This window comes from Platalea leucorodia (assembly GCF_965183815.1).
Source record: "Platalea leucorodia genome assembly, chromosome: 6".
Classification (NCBI taxonomy): Eukaryota; Metazoa; Chordata; class Aves; order Pelecaniformes; family Threskiornithidae; genus Platalea; species Platalea leucorodia.
This window is the reverse complement of record NC_138828.1, coordinates 42,661,912-42,683,795: the sequence shown is the minus strand read 5'-3', so window position 1 is coordinate 42,683,795 and position 21,884 is coordinate 42,661,912. Positions and strand designations below refer to the sequence as shown.

At 40.9% G+C, this 21,884-nt stretch overlaps 1 protein-coding gene and 1 long non-coding RNA gene across 3 annotated transcripts in view; both read right to left on the bottom strand.

Annotated features, from left to right (window-relative positions):
- Window positions 1-10,457, bottom strand: part of KLHL2 (kelch like family member 2) — a 60,076-nt gene extending 49,619 nt beyond the window's left edge. For both annotated transcript variants that reach the window (XR_014228642.1, XM_082316133.1), the window contains exons 1-3: window positions 10,322-10,457; window positions 7,944-8,069; window positions 3,366-3,472 (exon numbers count right to left, since the gene is read on the bottom strand). Coding sequence is in view for 1 of the 2 variants with exons in the window: in XM_082316133.1 (XP_082172259.1) it covers window positions 3,366-3,472; window positions 7,944-8,069; window positions 10,322-10,344 (256 nt within the window). In the remaining variant the exon portion in view is untranslated. The remainder of the gene's footprint in view (window positions 1-3,365; window positions 3,473-7,943; window positions 8,070-10,321) is intronic.
- A 4,160-nt stretch (window positions 10,458-14,617) lies between these two features.
- Window positions 14,618-21,857, bottom strand: LOC309592152. Its single transcript, XR_014228516.1, has 2 exons — window positions 21,778-21,857; window positions 14,618-14,895 (listed from the first exon to the last, which is right to left on the bottom strand). It is a non-coding gene; the product is annotated as an uncharacterized lncRNA (long non-coding RNA).
- Window positions 21,858-21,884: the final 27 nt, after the last annotated feature.

Genomic DNA, 21,884 nt, shown 5'->3' with positions numbered 1-21,884 from the left:
GAATGACATTTTAAATCAGCCCTTTAAGTGGTAGGAAGTGCAGAAGACCATCTACAGCAACATACTACTGCTTAATGGCAGCACAGGTTGCTAGCATTCCAGAAAGCAATGATTATGAACTACCTCAAAATCAGCAAAATCCAGCCCCTGCAGAACTTTTTATTCACCTGCTCTTCTGAAACATATCCCTACACCTTTGAAGGATGATTGCAGTGTGTTCTCTGTAGGGCCCTGTATTCCAAATTTCTGCTTCTAGTTTGACACAGATTAAACCTATTGCTCTTCAGAGCATGCATGCTGCAAGTTATTTATTATGCAAGCTGCTGTGGAGGTGGTCCTTCGGGAAAATTGTGTGTGTGGGAGAGTAGAGTTTGATATTCTGCAAGCACATTAGGTTTGTTTTCAGATTTTGTGTCAAGGCTTCTAGAGCCACGGATAGGCACCTTGTCTGTTTAACAACAGAGCCCAGAATATATATATATAAAAAAAACCAGAGACTTGCTTCTACCTTTCATGCTCAAGGGACATGCAATCTTACTACAATTCTAGACCAGTCCTCTTGTGATCCAGACTTGAGAGATCATATGCAGGAAATCATAGATTCACTCGCTAGGCAGTCTCAGTCTAGAATTCAACCTGCTGAGGAACTCGGTTCATGACTGGGAAGTTGCACCACCAGATCTCCGCAGAGTTGTTAGTGACAGGAAAGCATTTCGTGAACAGAAAGGAAAGCACTGAGCTGATCCAACCTCCCAAGCAGGAGCAGCAGAGCACCAGTTGAGCTGAAGTTACTAAAAGGCTATCTAAAAAGCTTATATGGTTCCTCACAAAGTAATGTAAGGAAGGCTTTTCTTTTTTCTTTTTTAAAAAAAAAAAAAAAAAACAAAAAACAAACCCAGAATTTTACAAATGGAGAACGGAAGCAAAGAAAGCAGACAATTCCCTAAGGGTAACTGCCTTGGCAGAAGAGAAAATTAAACCTTGTCCCAAGTAAGGCCTTAGGGTCACTGAAGTGTCCCTTCACTGGTGTTTTATAATCCCTTCCTCTAATCATTTAAGCATATTTAATTCAGATCAAAATACATATTTCTGAAGAATTTCACTGTATACAGAAGGAAGAATTATTCCTGGTAACATAGTCCCAGGTGTTTAATCATTCTTTTCAGCTGTACTTATAATTGTTACTAACTTCCAAAGGCAGTAACTTTTTCTTTCTCAGTATTTAACAGGGCTACTTCTACCATTGCAACAAGTGGAAACAGAAAAAAAAAATCAGGCAGAGGGTTTGATCTCAGTTAATGCCATACTCCATCCTGCACAGCAGTCAGTACCTAATGACTCGGAGAAAGATGGAAGTAACCTGCAAACATATGTCCAAATGTAAGCTTCTAATTTCTAGTCAAGAAGTAACCCTGAAGCATAAAAGTGCAAATTTTTTATTGTCGTTTCAGTCATTGTTTTATTCTGGATGGAGGAAGATACTTTTCCATTAGGTTGTAGCTAGTTAAGGGATCAAACTTGCTTATTTGAACTTGCAGATTACTGGATGAGAATACAAATCCACCTGAGAAGTGTGAATTGCAGGGTTCATGGAGATAACACTTAGGATGAACTTCAGGATTTTTTCTGTGGGGAATGACTGAAATGCACCAACACCATAGCTGGGCCCTGCTGAAAGCAGCCTATGATAGTAGTATAACACCTGGTGATACATCTTGAAGCCACAGCTGAATTCTATTTAAACTCCCACCAATTTGGTTTACCAACTACACAAACATTGCCACAGATGTATGGGTTAAATGCTTCCCACCCATTACTAAGGTAAGCCTTCCCACTTCCCACACCACTGGGGGTCAAAGACAACCTACATTTAATAACAAAACAAGCAAAAAATTTTAAAAGGGACTGAAGCAAGGTAAGAACCAAGATTTCAGTGATTCCATCTGGAAAGCGACCACAGACACAGCTGCACTGGCACTCCTAACAAGTCAAACTTCTCCACAGAAAGGGCAGTCGGGGCAAGCAGAAATGTCTTGTCTGCCACAGAAACGTAATATAAAACTTATACTAGAATATTTTCAATGTGACAGTCAACCACAGTTAATCTTCAACACAGAACTAATGTAAGAGGCTGTGTTTCTCTGTTACTAAGGTGATGAAAAGGAAACATAGAAGCAGCTATTTTCCTTCTAACTTTAAAGAAAGCAGTAAAAATTAAGAAAGAACGTATCAGTCACCTAGAATGTTCATTTCAACCACAAATGCAAACTTGAAGAACTACTAGAGAAATAGATACTTAATTTTACACACAACTTTAAAGCATTGTTGCTGCTAGCAGTGATTCCACTTCTAGCTTTGGTTGTGTCAAAATATTTGCATATAAAATCAAGAACAATCAGCTGCTTCCCCAGGACACAATAGTATTTCAAATTTCATCAATCTTCCAGTTGCGTACAATTAAAGTTATTAAAACTCCAATTTGCTTGTATACTGGCAGGCCAAGAGTCACATTTCTGCCTCCACCTGAGTGGGTGGTCAGAAGCAATATGTTACAGAGAACTCTTAATTTCAGACAGTCAACATTAACTACCAAACTGGCACGAGATTTGAGAAGGAACAGACAAAACTTCAAATGTTAATTTTAACATGCATTTAGTAGCATTCTCACTTTGACAATTCCACATGATTTCAGTGTGATTTATAACCATTATGGAATTAAACCCACAGCACAGGAATTAAGCTGGAGGCTCCTATGAACCTGAATCTATCTTAGCCTCACAAGCCCTCAGCATTCCTGTTGTAGCAGCAAAGCAGTAACTTGGCCAGCATGGAGAGAGCAAAGGCAGAATCAAGCCTGCACGGAAAAGTTGTGGCAATGATGCCGAGTACATCTGTCACAGGGAATTACCCTAAAAATACCGAAACATGCACTCCAGCTATAGGCTGCCAAAGCCACAGAAAGCTTTCATGTCTACTAACAGCCTAGAGTACCCAGGGTCTGAAGAACACAGCAGTAGTTGTTAAAGGACATAATTTACTCCAAAATTCACATGAAAGTTATTTTAACCTTCTTTTGGACAAGTGAGATTACTAGAGCCTTAAAGGGTATAACAACTTTACTATTCCTGGCTTACTTAACATATACATTTGTTTAAATGAAGGAGACTTTTTAAAGCATTCATCATGCTAACAAAGTTGCCAGTGTTTCCTTAGACTGCAAAACAAAAAATTCATTAAGAAATCCAAATGTTCCTATTGGCTTATCTAGAAATTAAATGAGATCCTAAAAAGCAAAAGTAATTTAATTTTGTGCTTTACATAGTTGGATTGGATTAGAACATAGTAAGTATTTAAACATTTGGTACCTGTAAACATGGCGTGGAAGTAGGGGCTGCAGGCAGCTAGCACAACTCTATGCGCTGCAATTTCCATGTCTTCAGCTACTATCGTCACATCACACAGCAAGTTCTGACTATTTAGAAATATCAGAAAAGGCAATTTCACATAAGTGAAATACAACAGAAAAGCATATATCATCATGCACAATTTCTTTTCCCCATGCCCTCAAAAGAGACAGGCAGACAATGCTGATGAAGCATTGGTTTTAAATGCATTACACGACCACATAGCTATTACTCAGTTGGATTACAGATGGTGCTTGGGTACACAGAACTTTCTAAAAAAAAAAAAAAAAAAAATCGAACACTGAATTGTTATTTCTTTCACAGAAGTTTTCTGCATTGAATAACCAAAATTTGTATCACCCCAATTTATGAACCTTCTCACTGGAAGTCTGGACCTCTTTGAAAAACTATGATAGAAAAAAGAATTTGATACACACAAACACTAAAAAAATTGAGGTAAGAAATAAGACTTTACAGATAACGAAGAATCCAAATTTCAATGGTGATGCCTGTGTCACATTACACTGGAAGCTCATGCCTACTTAATTGTTCAAAATCACTACTCGATCATCTCTATATTTACTGTTTTCCAAGCATTTTTCACACACAGCCCATTCACACAATAGCAATTATTTTTTCCACTCTGACCAGCTTACAATTTATTATGGTTAACTTCATTTCTTGCCTGACTTTTTATTTTCATTACATCCATTTGCATTCTTGTCCTTTGAGACTGTGATACATATTTCCTCCCTCTTCTGTTGCAATAAAGTAACATCTCGTTTATAATCATTCCTAATACAGGCGTTTCCAATGCAGTTTACAGCTATTGGTTATACCCCTTCCGGTTAAACCCATCACACCGTGTACTCTTTATAATCCAATTTTCTAGATGGAAAGGTGGGGAACCCACACCACAACACCAAAGGCTGAAGTTTCCCAGCATCTCAATAACCATAGTCACAGTTGCCTTTTATTTCCTTCTCATGCTAGCACTGTCCCTGTAGAAGTAGTGTACAATCCACAAAACTCAGAGCCAGGGCAACACAGTGAAGAGGGGAAAGTACGATTTAACAACATATTCCTTAGGGACAAAGCTAGAGCTGTACATCAACCCAGCGATCTCTATTCTCAGTACTTTTGAAAAGACAAAATTTTACCTTGCCTGAATATATATATATATATCTTGCAGTTAGAATGCAGACTTTCTGATAGTTTGCAACTACCACACAGAATTGTAGCAGAGACTGGGGTGAGCAGTTGCATTTTGCTCCAACAGAGCTAGAGCTCTCAGCCAAACTGCTCAGATATTCACCCCAGTCCAAAGAAAACCCTGTGATCTCTCAGCCTCTGCAATCATCCAATTTCTTTGAGCACAGCCTCAGGTAAAGTGGCCTTGTGCAGGTCACACACCAAAAATGTTGGTGGCCACAACTAACCTTTGGGGCCATATTGCAATCCTGGAATTAGAATATTTTCCCCCTTTTGGCTCTTAATACCTACAGGAACTATCTACATCTCATAAGTTTAATAATAGCAATATTGCAGGCTAAAAGAGATGTATAATACAAGGTAATGACCATACCCAGATGAAACACACAATTCAGAGAAGCTTGAAAACAACCACTACATTTATTACACAAAAATTGAAACAGAAAGCTGCACATAAGAGGTCAGACACCCAGCTTTTTCAGACACCTGCACTTATCCTGACAACAGGAACAAAAGGTTTTATACTTAGCTGCACAGAAATACTAAAGATAACAATGAAGCCAGAAGGCACAGAATTACATCAATGCAAAACTCCAGCTAATTAATTACATTGTGCATATACAGACATAGTAACTTAGAGGTAGTCCAGATACATCTCTAGTTTGGAACTGCATTAGGTGAATGAATATGCTCCACATTACTACAAAGCTGACAAGCTAAATAAACTACTAAATAAACAAGCTTATAAACTTAATCATGTACTCTGCTGCAAGCATCTTGTGGCTTCCACAGCAATTCAGCACCTTCATTTCATGAGGGCACACCAATTTATTTTAGAAAAGCTTGCGTTCTGAAGCGATATTGTACTCATTTGCTTGTATAGAGTGACCAAATGAACAGAGCCGTGGGGGGTACACCAACTTGCTAAAGGAAATGAGGAAATGAGAGGGGGGGGGGGGGGGGGGGCAAAAAAGTATAGATAAGAACAATAACTGTTTACTAGTTTGCAGGTTATTCTTCATTGGTTTATACAGAGAAAGGTCATTACCCATATCTTCAAAAGATTTTGAAGTCTTGTTTGTAAGAATGAGTATTTTAACAAATATAGGTAAGGTCAAATTCCATTGTGATAAAAGCAAATTATAACGAAGAGGAAAGATAGGCATCAGAGGGTAATTTCTTCATATGTCAAGAACTAATTAGCTATCCTAATGATCTCTCTGACTCAGTGTTGAGGTGATGGTGAGTAATGAAATGACAAAAACTACCAAGGACAGAATTACTCAAATTTGTCAAAATTTGAAGGCACAGAAAAACCCTCTTATGAGCTAACAGAACCAGGCAACTTGACAGCAGCCAAAAATGTAATAGAAACTCACAGACTTAAGCATTCCAAAATCAACGTATTTTAGATGCTTAAGCAGATGATTTCTTCACTAGTTATGCACTTTCTGGAGAGTATACCTCTGGCAAATACGTGTTTGCGCTACACTAATGAAAAGAACTGAGATAGAAACCACTTTAAAAATGTAGTCAATAAAATTGAAAATATCATTTACTTGATTGATATTAGGTCTTGATTTAGAGTAATGAAGTCTGAAACATTTCTAAAATATTTCAGTTTATTATTTCAAACAAATAAATTCAAATATTAATGTTTATAAGCTTACCTAATTAGCACTTACCAGTTTAAAAGCTGTACTCATCTTAAATAGTAAACAATGCTGCATCAACTGCCTTATTAAATAAGAACTACAGTTAAGGTTTGCATGGCACTGCCCCTGTTCCAACTTTAACTATTTATACACGTAAGACAAAATTGCTCAAATTGCTTCTACAGCAATTCGAATTTAAGTAACCATGGAAACCCCAGTATATTCTGAAAATAATCCACGGCATTCAACAATCCACTCTGCTAGAAGACCATGTATCTTTTACTCGCCACACAACAAAATGCAGGTAAGGTTTCTGACTTCTGAAACTGTTGTAAGATTCATTCTGGGAAACTGTTTCTTCATCTAAACTCTTGCTCATCCTTAGGAAGTCATGGCTACTGGCTCTAGCCAGGCTCTATTACACTCCTTGAGACACTGAATCTGGTTACTGGGATCCTTGAAAAAGCCAAGGGTGTAAGTAGGGTGAAGCAAAACGTATCAGTCCTTCCTGCATAAGGTAACTAGGCTGTTAACATAGTAGAAAAATAGTCTCTGCTCTTATCCCATTATCCTCAGACTATGGAACTCTTTGAGCTGGATTTAAGTAATTTATAGTCAGCATATGATTTTCTCCAGTCTTCCAGTACAGTACAAACTGTCACAGCCAGGTTAATACTATGGTAGATCCTGTGATCAGATCAATGTATTTAAGATTTACCTATATGGAACAGCAAAGATCAAAGGCAGAGGCATACTTTAATAGGGTATCAGTTGCTGTCTTTTCTTCAGGTGAACTCTCTCCAGTTTTTAATCATATATGGGAAATAACAAAGGACTACAGGATTTTCATACCCTCCAGTATTGTCTATGCTAGAGAAGTGTTTTATTTAATTTCTCCATCGTTGCTGTTAGTTATAAAGCTGAATTACTGTCAGTGATAGTTGTGAGTCCTAATTACTAGAGCTCAGTTGTGAGCTCTAATTACCAGCTGTCACAGTTTTCAACACCATCTCACCTACTCATATGTAGAAAATAAATCAATATGGGTGCTATGAGCAGCATCAGCACCAGTCTCCCAGTTTTGCTGAAACTGATGGTAGTATCACTGAAGGTCTTAAGAAACTTTATTGAGAAAAGTTACTTTCAACATTTGATTTGGGAGTTCATCAATTTCTCCCAGGGGAAAGCAAAACATAACTAAGAAAAGAAAGCAGACTGTCAGTTGGTTTACATTTGTTAGACTGTGACCTATGTCTCCAGACTAGAAAATTTTAACATTTTTCCAGTTCACAGCCTACCACAAAAATCAACAACAGGCATACGAAGAGCCTCAGGCTTAGCTAAAGAGTCACTTTTCATCTATGCAGGATCAACTACATACAAGACAGGATCAGTAGCTGTAACTCCTTAAATACAACCTCTATGTATTTTTCAAGTCTCATAAACCTTGTTTTGATTAACTTATGAGGGGCAAAACCATACTGCACACATTACAGCTATCATCACATGACTATCATTCAGCTACCACTTCATTGTATATTTAATCTTTCTCATCAGCTACACTTCTGGAATCGCCTGTTCTTAATAAATAAACTATTATTATTAACTTAAGTGCAAATGAAAGTAAAAATGTATTATGGACTCCAGGCAGATGTATACAGTGAAGTAATACCTTCTTAGTTCGTTCATAACTTTAAAAGCTTTCTTCATGTGCCATGGATTTACTGTAACAGGACAGTGAATTTCAGTGTTATCATCTTTCAGATCCAAGGGCTTCTGATGGCAAAGTTTGGTACATCTGGAAAGAAAGAAAAAAAGAGTTAATACTTCTGTCTAATCTCCAGTTCTGTCACTCTTATTTTCCCCCAGCTTCATCTTGGTGAGGAGGAGAAGATTTGCATTTCAACTTATTCTTTACTCCAAGAAATTTTGGTTTCCCTATTACCAACAGTGTGCAGGAGTAGGTAGAATTCCTGAGGAAGCGATAAGTTGGTGACCAATACAACCATTAGAACCTCTGAGCTGGAACTAAGCAAAGTCGCTGAAGTCACTTGGTGGGGCAACTGACCCTAGTACATCTGATTTCAAATGAAAACTCAATCTTACTTGCTTTAGGTAAGAACAGTCAAACTGAACGTACGCATTGACTCCCATAATTCTAGCCTCTCTTCTACCATACCTAAAACTTTTTCCTTGGGCATGTCTAAAGAAGTTTAAAAGAAAAATGCAATGATAATTTAAGATTTTAACCTAGAACTCTATATTCTGTGCACTACAACAACATGCAAAGCAAAGTAGTTGGCTCTACTTTTCATTATTCCAAAACTAGCTACAAAATCTTGCAGCAAAACAGCATGAAACTGCATCAAGCAACAAAGGAATAGAAAAAGTCTCTGTGAAACACTGGCCAACAAAGTAAGGTCCATCTACAGAACGCAAACTACTACCAGCTTACTACATTGTACCATGAAACTGCTAGGAATTAAAAGTTTCAGGCTCAATTTTGAAAATGATACAACTCGTTACTGAAAGGGGCAAGTAACAGACAGCAATTTTGCATCAATCAGAAAAAAAAAAATCAGGTTACATGTTATAGAGCACATACACATGTATGGAGGTAAAAAAAAAAAAAGACATCCTATCAGCAAACTCCTTTAGACTGAATATTACTCGTCTAAATTACATGACATATGTAGTGATCAGCATTCAAAAAAATTATACACAGAAATCGGTGACTTCGGGAAACATTCAAAACCCCAAAGACTAACTGTGAGGAAGAGACCCAGCTTTTAATTATACCACTGACTTATCAAGTCCAAGATAAGAACACTTCTTCTATGGCACCTTTTTACATCCCAAAGCAATGCATCAGATACTGACGTGTACGTATCTGCATACGTATACAGACTACATACACACCACATACAGATACGCAAGGAAAAAAAGTGGTCAGAGTTGCCTGTAAAGAGCTGCCAAGCAACCTGGATAGATGGCAGAGTTCCTATGAAGCGTACATTCATTTACTGAAGTTTCATTAGTTTGTCACAAAGGATGACTTTGTTTTCAGGTAATGAAGCCTACAAAACCGTCAGTCACATGCCTTCTGTTTTGAGAATCGCTAGTCTGCCTGAAGTTGCTGGAGTCTCTCTTACCATTTCACCAGTTGGATCAAAGCTGTCTGCAACTGGTTCCCTTTGGTTTGTTCTCAAGAGCCTCACAGCGTACCCTGAAAACACAACCTCCCGAAGGCGCGGGATGAAGCTACACTGAACTGGAGCATAGAAAATACTGGATGAACCCAACTGAAGTGCAGCTGGAAATACGTGGCTTGCCTAACACACTGCTGCTAAAAAAGATGCTTAACTAAATAACCAGAAAACCGAGAGTGTGATGAGCATGACTGCTGAGTCAAACAGGGAGTAATTTGGGACCACATATGGAGGAAGCAGAAGGAGCGAGGGGGAGGAGGGGAAAGGAAAAAAAAAAGCCTGTCCCCGCAAGCGGGAAGGCTCCGGGGAAGGCGGCGGGGCGGGGGTGCCGGCAGCCCGGCCCGCCCGCGGGGAGCCCAGCGCCGGCTCCCCCGCGGCCCGGCCCGCCCGATGCCCGGCCCGGGCGCCGCAGCGGGCACGGCGGGGCACCTCACGCCGGCGGGCGGCCGCGCTGGCCGCGGGGAGCCCCGGCCCGCCGGGCACCAGACACCGGCTGCCGCCCCCGGCCGTCGCTGACGGGCGCCGTCGCTGACGGGGCTCCGCCGCCGGGTCGCCGACACGACCCTCCCGCCAGCGGCCGGCTCCGGGTCCCCCCCGCCGGGCAGAGGCTGCCCGCGGGCACCGCTCGCCGCCCGGTGCCGAGGGGCCCGGGGCGGGCCGGCCGCGCCACGGGCCGGGCGGGCTGCGGAGCGCCGCGCCGGCTCAGCCCGCTGCTACGCGGCTGGGCCCGGCCCCGCGCCCCCGGCCCCGGCACGGCACAGCGCTCCGCTCCACACCGCCGCCCCGGCGGGCTCCGGGAGCCCGTCAGCCTCCCCGCCCGCCCCGCCGCCGCCACACTCACACGGGCGGCAGCAGCATCTCCATCGCGGCTCCGCTCGGGCTTCCTCCGTGCAACGCGGGCGCGGCGCGCTGCCGCCAGCACCATGCCAGCCGCCGCTGCCCCCGCCGCGGGGTGCCGGCTGCGCCCGCCCGGCGGAGCCCCCGCTGCCCGCCGGCCCGCCGGGAGCCGCCGGCGCTGCCCACTTCCGGGTTCCCGCCCGCCGGAGGGCGTCGGCGGGGACGGGCCGCTGCGCGCAGGCGCGGCGGCGGGGGGCGCCCGGCCCGGCCCGGCCCCGCCCCGCCCCTGGGAGGGGGAGGCTCCGGTGAGGCGCGGGGGCCGTCGCCCCTCAGGCGGCCCCGGTCGCCGAGGCGGGCGGGCTGCCTCACGCCGGAGCCTCCCGCCCGGGCACTGCGCTGGGTGCCCCCGGGGCTGCGGGGCAGCCTGCTGCCTCTCGCTGCGGCGGCTGAGCGGCTGCTCGCCCCTGGCCCTTAGGAGGAGGAGGCGGGGTCGGTGCCGTGCCCCTTTGCTGGAAGAAGCGTCTCCTTCCAGGGGACGAGCCTGGGTCCGATGCCCTTCTCGGTCCTGGGACACCCAAGTGCGCGTCTCCCGCCTGCCAGGGGAGCGGTGGCTCAGGGCAGGGCCGGGGAGCGACAGCCCCGGGCTGGCCCACGCGGGGACGCGTCCCACAGAGCGCCCACGCCAGGGCGTCCTCAGCGCCAGGGAGGCTGGCTGGGGGCAGTGGCGTGGGGACACCGAGGTGCTCCAGGCCCTGGAGCCAGGGCTCGCTTCTGTTAGAAAAACAATTGCAAGCGGTCGCGGGCCTCCCCTGTGAGAAGACCCAGGCCGCGGAGGGGCGGCTGCCGCGGCGGCCCAGGCGGGGCGCGGAGCTCGAGCAGGGCCCCAAGCGAAGCCCCGACGCGCGCTGGGGAGAAGGGGGGGGCTGCAGTCCCACGCCGGCGCTCCCCTTCGCCGGGACCTGCTCCGCCTCCTTCGCCCTCGTTTGATCGCGTCCAGCGGAAGGGCGGCTGTGCCGCTCCCGACAGCTGCCCTCCTGTCGCTAGCCGTAGGATCGCAAGCGTCGCTGACATTTAGCATTAAGTACTTGAGTTGTGTTTTAATGTTTGCTTAAGTAGCCTCTGTGATGCAGAAGGGCAAAACGCAACACGAACAGGACAGGGATCTGTTTCAAACACGTCTCTTTGGAAGCGACACTAATTCAGACAGTAACGAAGAATAGCAACCTCTGGCTTGGGGCATTTGAGAAGAATTTACTGTACTTAAACCTCTGTAAGTTACTTCTAAATCTTAGAAGATTGTGCAGTGGAAGATGTGTTTAGCAAGCTGAGCACAATTTAGGTATTTAAGTCTGATAGTGTCGGTAAAAATGAAGCGCCTTTTCACCAGAGTAAGAGATTTGATCTTGACAAAGTAACTCTAAAACTAATAAATCTTTCACTAACTGACCAACGCTATTTTTCTAAGAGTGAGAGGAGTTTGAGGATTGCACATTTTAAGTACAAGGCAAAACAGAAGATGGCAGGTGCGTTTTGGGTGAAGAATATTATAGACAGATACATAAAGCCTTCACCAATGTTTCTAATAAAACCACAGGTTATTAAAACTAAATGTATTTTAATTTATTATTTCATGTTTGCTAATCTCTAATAATGTTCCTCACTTGGAAAATGCCATTTTAGTTTTCTCTGTTTACCAGTCCTCTTTCACTACACTGTGATGTTTGGTCTGGGAACGCTTCAAAATTTTTTCAATGTGTTTCCACTGGAGGTTTTTCTAAATTAAATAATCGCAATTGTTAGTGCCTGTTTTTACAAAGTCCGTGCTTCGTAACAGCTGAATTTGTCTCTTCTCGAGAGACAACCAGATTTGCCTCTGGTTGTATTGGAGAAGACAAGCTACTTGTTAAAGATTTGAAAGACGCAACAAAACCTGCTCGCAGGGCAGTCTGCTCCGAAGGGCCCAGCGAGCAATAATGCGCTCTGAAATGGAGGGTTAAAATTCAGCCGGCTCCATGTGTCACAGCGAGTTCTGAGTTCATAAGCAGGTCTGGCCTGGGTAGATCAGAGAGTTGCTGATGACTGTCACATCGTACTTCCAGGTTTCTGTACCCTAGAGTAAACTCCTGTGCATGTTACTTTGTAAGACAAGGATCCTAGCTTTTACCGATCCACAAGACCGAAGTGAATCCTACTAGTAATGGATGGCGCTGTGTTTAAGGGTCCGTGTTAGACTATGAAGTCATTGCAAGCTTGTCCGGAAGCTGATGAGGGTTTTTGTACACTACTCGCATATAGATCCTGCAAGCACGTAGGCAGCTGCAGATTCTGCCCCTTGCTGACATGGCAGAACTGTTTAATAATGTTCATTCTTAAATGAACATTAAGCATTTCCAACCTGTGACTTCTCTCGTTTTCTTGCAGTGTTGTTTTGGCTTTTGAGCCAAATGTTTAACGTTAGTTGAAGTAACTTCCGTGATGTACAACAGCAAAAAGAAACACAAATAGGGCAGGGATCTATCTTTTTTCTAAAATGATGTCTTTGTATTTCAGTAATCCTGAAAGGAATCATAAATAGCTGAAACAAAAATGACTGCATCCAAAATACATTATGTGGTTATGGCAAAACAACTTATATACCTAACCATGAGAAAACACATCCTTTAAATACAATGTTTGGATTTTTATGGGATTCTGCTTGATCCAATACTTCTTCTTCGAAAAGAACTTTCAGACAAAAGAATTATTTATGTATGTGTGTGGGCGTATACATGTAGTTTTGAAAGGAACTAGGCTACGTTTCTTACCTATGATGAAACAGTTGCCATCTTTGTTTATGCTGCAGCAACTCAAATCACTGCATTTACTGAGGAAATTCCCTATCATGTTTAAGACTGCCCCTGTAACAACTTTTGGTCCTTTCCCACTTCCTTTAGAGAGTTCCAGAGGAATGCTGCCAACACTTACTAATGATTGCATGGTTCTTTGGATATACTTACACTAGAAGTACTTTATTGATATAGAAATCCTGATACTGTACATCAGTGAAGTACATCCACTGCAAATGAAGCTATGCCAGCAAAGCTCTGCTTTCTAGCAAGACAGTTCTACAAGTTACACAGTCCTACAAATGGAATAAGCAATCCTGGTAAAAGTCAATGTAACTGCATGCATACACCGTGTAAAAATAAAGATGTGTAAGCATCTTTAAGGGATCACGCACCACGCTGACGTGATCATGTTAGAAGAAATCTGTATTAGGTTTAGCCACAGAGAACACTGAAATAAACTCTTACCAGTATTTTTAATTGACAAACGCAGGTTAGGAAGACCTCTCCAAAAAGGACAAAAAATAAGTTCGTAAGAACATTTACTCTTGTTTAAGATATTAGAATTCATAGCTTCTTAACGATTTGGGCAGAATGCTTATGAGAAATTGCTGCTAAGGCTGGGATTCTTTTCATGAAAAAGGAAGAATAAAGGAAGGGGCTAGAATTGAAGACATAAATACCCCTCTGTATTGCTATTGCTTCTAACAGAAAAATAAGGTCCTTCCTCACTTTGTTAGTAGTTATCCAATATTTGTATCTTACTGAATTTCATTGTGGGTAATTTATGTATAAAATTTATGTTAAAATAAGTATGCTTTTATCCAGAATCATTCAGGGCACACATCCTTTTTTTTTTTTTTTTCCCCTGTGCATTCCATCCCCAGTAACATTACCATCCAGCAACAGACTTTTATACAGGCAAGGCCCCTGCATCAAAATAGATCCACAAGGACCTATGTGGAATTCATGACAGGACTTGAGGTCAACACAGACGTTAGCTATTACTGCATTCTTTTGTCTAAGCCCTAATACCAGAATTAATCTAGCTTTAACTTATCTTACAAGGCATTACTCTAGTGTAAGAGACTCTTTTTTTTTTTTTTCCCCCAGAAGAATGGAATATTTAAAGTTTCAGAGAACCATTGAGCTAAGGACATGAATGCAGTTGAGAAAGATCACATCAAAAAGTAACGTGAAAAGGAAAAGCAAGAAAGTGCATGCAGCAGACTTGAGAAAAGGACCAGATTGCAGAGGAATATGTACTGAAGAGTGGGCAGAGAGAAAAAATAAGATGTGTAAATTGGGAATGTGAAATAAGGAATAGCAAAGCAGCTGCTATAAAATATAAATTGTACTGTAACCAAAATCAGTTAAATGCAATTAAGCATGGATAAAAATATTTAGTCTTTTCTAGCACTATTCTGCTGTGGAAGCAATTGCTGGAGTACTAAGAATGATATATACTTGATGAAAACAGGTGAACAGTAAGATTTATTCTGTAAAGTTCATGGACCTTATATGATGATGAAAATTAGTAACTAAGAACTGGCTTTTCAGTCTTCAAAACTAGACATGGTGTAATTTCAAGAAAGACTTGATATGGCACACAGTCTAGTAAAGAGGCTTTAAATACTCCAATCCTCGTCTTGTAAAAGAAGGGCCAAATAAAATGCAAACAGTATGAAGCTTCTGAGTTCTACTCAATGGAGCGGTCAGATCCTTGTGGTCAGTGCTGAGCAGCACAGTGTTCCTGTAGATTAGAAGTTCATTTTAGTGCCATGGGAAAAGGAAGTCCTAGTTCAAGCAAGCGTTACGAATGGAAGCAAGCGTAGGTCATGGCTTTGATTCATATTAGTACTGCAAATTACTAAGACACAAAGTAGAGCAGATCTGAGGCCCAGTGCTGCGTACGTTTGGATTTCTCATCCTTGAGATGACTGTAGAAGAGGTGGACCTACTCCTGCTTTCAGGCTTGTGTTGCTTCCGGTGCACTGGATAAGGCAATCAGGTCTCTATACAGAGTGGGCTGCATTCACTGAACCAGCAGAAAACCCATCAAAAATTATTAGATTTCACCTTGTAGCCATGTGATGACTTAGACAAGATGTAAAGGTAGCAGCAGAAACCCGCAGCAGGGATTTCTTGGGGAAAGCTGGACCATCCCAATCAGCTGCAGGCAAAGCTGATGATGGAGCTCCACCCTTCAACACAGAGTGATACCTTACTGGAATAAGTTCTGCACAGTTTTTGTGTGCAGCCTACACCAAAAAGGAAAAAAAAAAAAAAAAAAAAAAGGATTTACCAGATCCAATTTTTAGCAAACGATACATCATGTGGATAAGCAGGACTGTCAGGGTAGCCAGTCATTGGTGGTTTTTTCCTGATCATTTCACTTTAAAAGACTGAAAATTATTCTTATGTTCAGTCATACCTGTTTAACTTGTCAAAACATTATTTTCTTGAAAAAATGAAGCAAAAGTAATTTTCTTCATAGATAATAACTGTAAGGTATAGTACTATACCTATCAGTGCAAGTCCATCAAAGTCAGTGTATTTCTGCTCCATCATAATTATTCTCCATTCTAAAAGCAATATTATAAGATAGTCCTAACCAATTCAATCAACTATTACACATTTTTTTGACAAGAAAACAGGTACAGCTAATTAACATTACATTTAACCAATTGACATACTGCCATCTAGTGCTTACTGGATGCACAACTATACAGAGAAATTCTATTAATTTCAATAGTTCTTGGTATCTATGATTGGCCCATAGCAGAAGAATAGGTAAACTCACCAATTTGCATGTTGTCATGCATATAGTGAGCTTACTTAAGAACAGTAATTGAGAGCAATTTACACGGTGAAAAGGGATACAGTATGGTGAAAGAATCAATCTGAATATATATTGTTTCATATGCATATAAGTAAGACTGGAGTAACAGTATTTGCAGAGTCTACGGCACTTGAAGGGGCATTCCACAAAAACGAAAAATGCTGTAGACTGGGAAAGAGCAAGTGGGATATAGTTCACACATTGTACAAATTCTTTCATTGTACAAAAAGGCAATGAAATCAAAGACATTAAAATATTAAAAGATTATATTCAGGGAGTCATAGCAATCACAATCATATAGGTGTAGTCACTGCATATAATTTTGCACTGACAGGTTGTTCATAGAAAGTGAAAAGCATATCATGCTGCTATTCAAGAAATTTAGTAAATCATTGTTTGGAATAATCTTTTTTGTGTGTAAGAAAGACTAGAAGGTATTGCAAACTCATTGTAAAGATTAAGAAAAGAGCTCAGTATCAGTACACCTAACTATGCAGAATGTCTAGTAAAATTGGACTCCTATTAAATAAAAAAATGAAGGGGAAAGTTATGTTAAAGATAAAAGTATGAAAAGGTTTTTTCCAGTAATTCTGGTACAAGCAGATGCTCATACAATGAGTAGCTTGTTATGGTGTTCCTGGAGTGCAGTTTTCCTGGGCATCAGGGAAAGTCTCTTGCCAATTTTTCTATGTGAAAGGAGAACATTGTGATCTGGACTAACATACTGGGGAAAAAATAGGTGTCCTCAGAATCTAAACTATTCAAAAGACTACCTTGTCAGAATGCTAATATTTAACCATACAGCCTAAAAAGTTAGTTTATGCAAGCTAGTTCTTGACATGTTCATTTTATAATTTTCAGACAAAATACTTAGAAAATGGAAAAAGAACTGTAGGGGAAAAAACCACTAATTTTTCCTTGAAATGTCATCCTCTGTCTTTATTTTAATTTTATCAGTAGTTTTCTTGAGGCAAGTTGTCTCAAATAGTCCTCTTTTTTCAATGAAAACCACCCTAGGCGGTATATAATCTAAACTCAAATATTTTCAGAAACAGCTCTGCATGGAATAGCTCTGCATTTCCCTTTATACAGTTGAAGTAAATGCTTGTCATATTGCAATGGCTTTATAAAACAATATATACAGAAATGTGATTTTGAAAAATCGGAAGAAAGTGATAAAATCCATAGTTTAAAATTACTCTGCAGAGGCAAAACTTTTCATTCTGCAAATTAGGCATGTGCTTAAGCCCTAAACCATTCAAAACTCTCACCTTTCGTTCAAAGTAAAGAAGATACATTATGATACCCTGTTTCGAAGTTTGATTTATACTGCTAGTGTATATTCCTAAAAATAAATATGAAATCAAGTGTTGTATCCCTTCTTTAACCTCAATTAATTTGCCTTTGAATATAGCTGGAAATTCAGCAGAATTTAAAAAGTAAGCAAGAGTGCCCATTCTGTTGTTCACAATTTTTCCATTCACTGTTACGTTACGTCCTTTATCTCATCTGCATTAAGCAGTCCAAATTCTTTCTCTACAGATGTATTAACTTTTATCTACCTGTTTTCATCAGCCCTATCTCTGGACTTTGTTATGGACACATAGAACATTTTGCTAAATGATTTGTACTGGTAGATTAGCTGAATTAACCAATGGCCACAGTAAGCCTCCAGCATTCAAATTTGTATATTAATTGCTGAAAGACTGGAAGAGTTTTCATTAATACCAGTGTTATGCTCTTCTCTTTTCAATAGCTTGCATTTAAAGGCCACAGAATTTTTAATGAGCATGTTATTTATGAAGCCAAAGCTTCATAGCAAGTGGCAGTTTTTGATTACATGATTACCATGTATAAACAGCCCCACGCTGTTCACCACAAAAAGCTTAACACTTGCATGAAGTGAAAATCTGAAACTATACATGGAGAGAAAGCTTCCTTTATTTTAAACGCATTCGGCAGTGAACTCTTTTTTAATTTCCATAGGATTTTAAAAACTCACAGAAGCTTGAAATAAAACAAGTACCTGTGAAGTGTCTGTAATTTAAGGCTAGAATATAGACTGCGCTTACTGCAGTATGACTGTCAGGACTATTACAACCAATTCATGCAAATAAAATTGTCTTTACTGTTATTTTTACCTTTTCACTTCCCATTTGTATTTTTAGTCGTGCTGGGGTTTGTCACAACCCCATATTCTCAGAGCAGAGACTATATTCTTTACATAGAGGTGAATACAGTTTAAGTACTAATTGTACCTGCAATATGAATAAGAAACAGTAATAATAATTACACCTTATAGTTGAATGTGAAAAAGGTCATGAGCCCAATCCTGTTTCCATTCATGTCAAGTTTTAAATAAAACTGAGAGGAAGAAAAGTAGATATTAGGCCTCTTTGTGAGGATACAATTGTGAAAGTTAGTCCCCAAATATTGTGATTATTACTGATAGTGAAAAGATTACGCCTAAGTACAGGATTTAATCCTGGGTATCCAATCTATGTTAGCTTTCTATAAGGGCAGCCAGCAAATAAGGACATCAGAGCATGGCATTGTTGCGCCATGCCACATCTTTTTACCGTACCCTTATTGGATACCTTCGTCATTACTGATGGAGTTGCAGAGGAAGTAATATAAGAACAGGCCATATCTTAAATCTGTTTTAGACTCCCCAGCACAGGATCAGCCCTCAGGAGCAGACTTTCAAGTCACGTGCACTAAAATGACAATGTCTGCAAAATTTGCCAGAAGATGGAACAGCAATTGAGCAGAAGAGAATCTTGCTTCATTAAAACCTTACTTACATCATTAAAACCTCTTGCTATAAAAATTACGTGTGAATCTAGTAATTAAAACAATATCTCAAAACCAAAACACAGATTGGGTGATACACTAAGAACAAGAGTAGACTACTACTTTAAAGATTACATGCATACTTTAGGTAAACCAGTTGAAATTGGCAGCGACATATTTCTAAAAATGCTAACTGGTGTTTGGTACAGTAAATATTTATGCACTTCAAACTTGTAATTTTTCCCCAACTGTGCTCTTCAGTAAGCTATTGAGAACCCTTCGTTTTCCATTCAGTAGAAACAATACTTACAATTATACATAAAATTATACATATTCAAATGAGTGCTGATAAATGTAAACTTCCTGGGACTTTAGGATTCTAAAATTATATTTAGAAGAATTTTTTTATTTGTTTTTATCTCAAACACTTGTCTAATGGCATGTATCGTGCACACTGCATATATGTATGCAAGCCATTGAATAGAAGTGTTTTGTAAGTACACAGCAGTTTGCAGTAAAGGATTATATATTAGACTAAATTTCTAAATCTCTGAACAAACAAGAGATTGTCAGAAAATTATCTGTGTACAAGCACAGAGAAATGGCAACTACTTAGCAGCAACTGTGTCCACTTTTTAAATACTGTGCTGCTGATACAATGTAGACGAAGTATGTGTTTCTCACCTGACTGTATTGGATATCTGAAGAAACAGGCTAAAACCAAGATTATATCTAGCCTATAGTATGTTATGGAGACTGGCAGCAGGAAGAGGAGTAGTTCCACAACTGAAACTCTTATGCTAATAAAAAATGTAGTTGCTTGAGCTTGGGTATCCAAATGATGAATCAAATCCCTGATTTTAGGCTTCTTGGTTCCTAAGTCTTTGAACAACTGTTCTAAATCACTTCATTTTTTCATATCATATCTCTTTGCGCCCTACTGTTTCCCTTCAAATATCATCCTTGCCAAATTCAGAATCCAAACCTCCCAGATTAAAGGACAAAACCATGGATGCATTCCTAAGCATGCATGTAAGCAAGCAAACAAAACCATGGCTGCATTCCTAAGCATGCATGTAAGCAAGCAAACAAAATGTGGGGAAACAAGAGAAATAAACGTGCAGTTCAGCATTTTATTTGGTCATAAATGAAAGCAATAGCAGCTAAGCAACATGAGATGGTATGTGACTATTTTTTGTAAAAGACTTTTTTGGGTTTTTGGTTTTTTTGTTTCTTCAAAACATTTGACACTATTTTAATTCTTTAAAAAAATAAACTGCTATAAAGTATTTTTAATCAATATAAATGTGTTTCTAGTAAAAAAAAAAATATTCTAGCCATTGTCATTAACTGGCACTGTTATTAGCTTCTTGGCAGTGTGACTAGGTACAATACACTGCATGAGCACTTCTGGTTTTTCCAGAACAGACGTGTTAACCAGAACACAGACATTGTTGCTCCTTGCAAAACAAACAAAAGGTGAAGTCTTCATGCTTTTCAAGCTGAGCAAAAGCTCAGACAAAGGCACTACGGGTAAGTTGTATAGTTATACAAAGAAATGGGAAGTCCTGGCAATCACACAGCATCTTCATAAAAATTGCACAATCAAGTTTCAGAATGATCTATTGAACCACCCTTATCTTTGATCTTTATTAGATTTGTGTAGATGTAGACCAAGCTAACTACTTGGCAAGGCAGAACGCTTTACAAAAGCAACACCGATTACTTGAACAGCAACCAGTGAATTGTGGCCTCACTTCACTGTCACAGAAAAACTTTGTCCTCTGGCTGCTGGTCATTAGGATTTGTGTTCTTGTGAGGAAGGAAAAAAGAGGAAGCGCAATAAAGAAGAGGAAAAAAGAACATTTGGGCTGAGAAAGTGGAACTGAGCAGGGTCTTATCATGGGAGCTGGACTTAGTCTTACTGAAACCAGCAAGTTTAATGCTTTTTTTTCATTTAAGTTAGTTGCCCAGGTTGTTAAATATGTGTATCTATGTAAAACAAGAAAAAATGAATGCAAGTTATGAATGTAAATGCTCTGGGTGGGAGGTTTCAGTTGGGTATTTTTCTACAAAAAGATATCCAAGAGAAGTCACAGAAACAGAGATGAAAAACTTGGGACAGCCTGAAGAAACCCATACCTCAAAAGCAGCTTTTCCCCTTTGGCACTTTTGCACTCTTTCACGAGAGGCAGAGCCATGCCAGCTGTTCAGGGTGACAGCCCTGGCTTCTCTTAAATAGTACTCGTAGAACAATTCCAGCCTGGAGATGATACTATCTTGCTGTCTTTCAAGCCCCTGTCACAGCTTTGATCCTCTTCAGTGTCCCCACTAACATCAGCTCAAGGCTCGGGGACGGTCTCATAAAGCAAACAGAAGGTTAAGAAACACGAGCAGAGGAACAGAGCACACAACAGATAATAAATATGCTGCTTTGTAAACTCATGCTATGCACATGCTTGAACACTGCGTCATTCCAGTCGTTCCTGTTTCAGAAAGGATATAGCTGAAAAAGGCCAGATAAACTAACAAAGATTACCAAAGAATAACTAAAGTGGTCAAGGAGTATTTGGCATACAAAAGGGTGTCAAGGAGTAATAAGACAGAGATCCATAAAGTGAGTAGCATGGACACCATGAGTGGCCATAGTCTCTCTCAAGAACAAAGAGTTATAAAGTTAAATTAGCAGTGGGCAGGTTTTAAAGAAAACTTGTTTCTTTACAAAATATACAACTGGGCCAGAAATATCTTTGATGACTTATTATGTGCCTTGTGCATGCCAAAACTTTCCATGGTCTGAAGGGGCAACCAGACACAATCACGGGGAAGAGACCCACGGGAAATAACTAAGTGCTAGACTCTGCCCCTTCCTCACCAAGCCCCTGCAGACAAACCGGCGGCAACGGGAAAATGCTCCGCACAGCAAGCTGAAGGCAGCACTACGCTGCCTTTATCCCCGTGGTTTTCGCTAGGCGCCCGCTGCTGTTTACTCTCACTTACTTTCCGCTGCCCGCCACGCCACCTGAGCCGGCTGCCTCGCAGGGACACCGGCCCTGGGCCTGCACTCACGGCCGGCGGCCCCCCGCTGCTGAGTCACCTGGACGGGG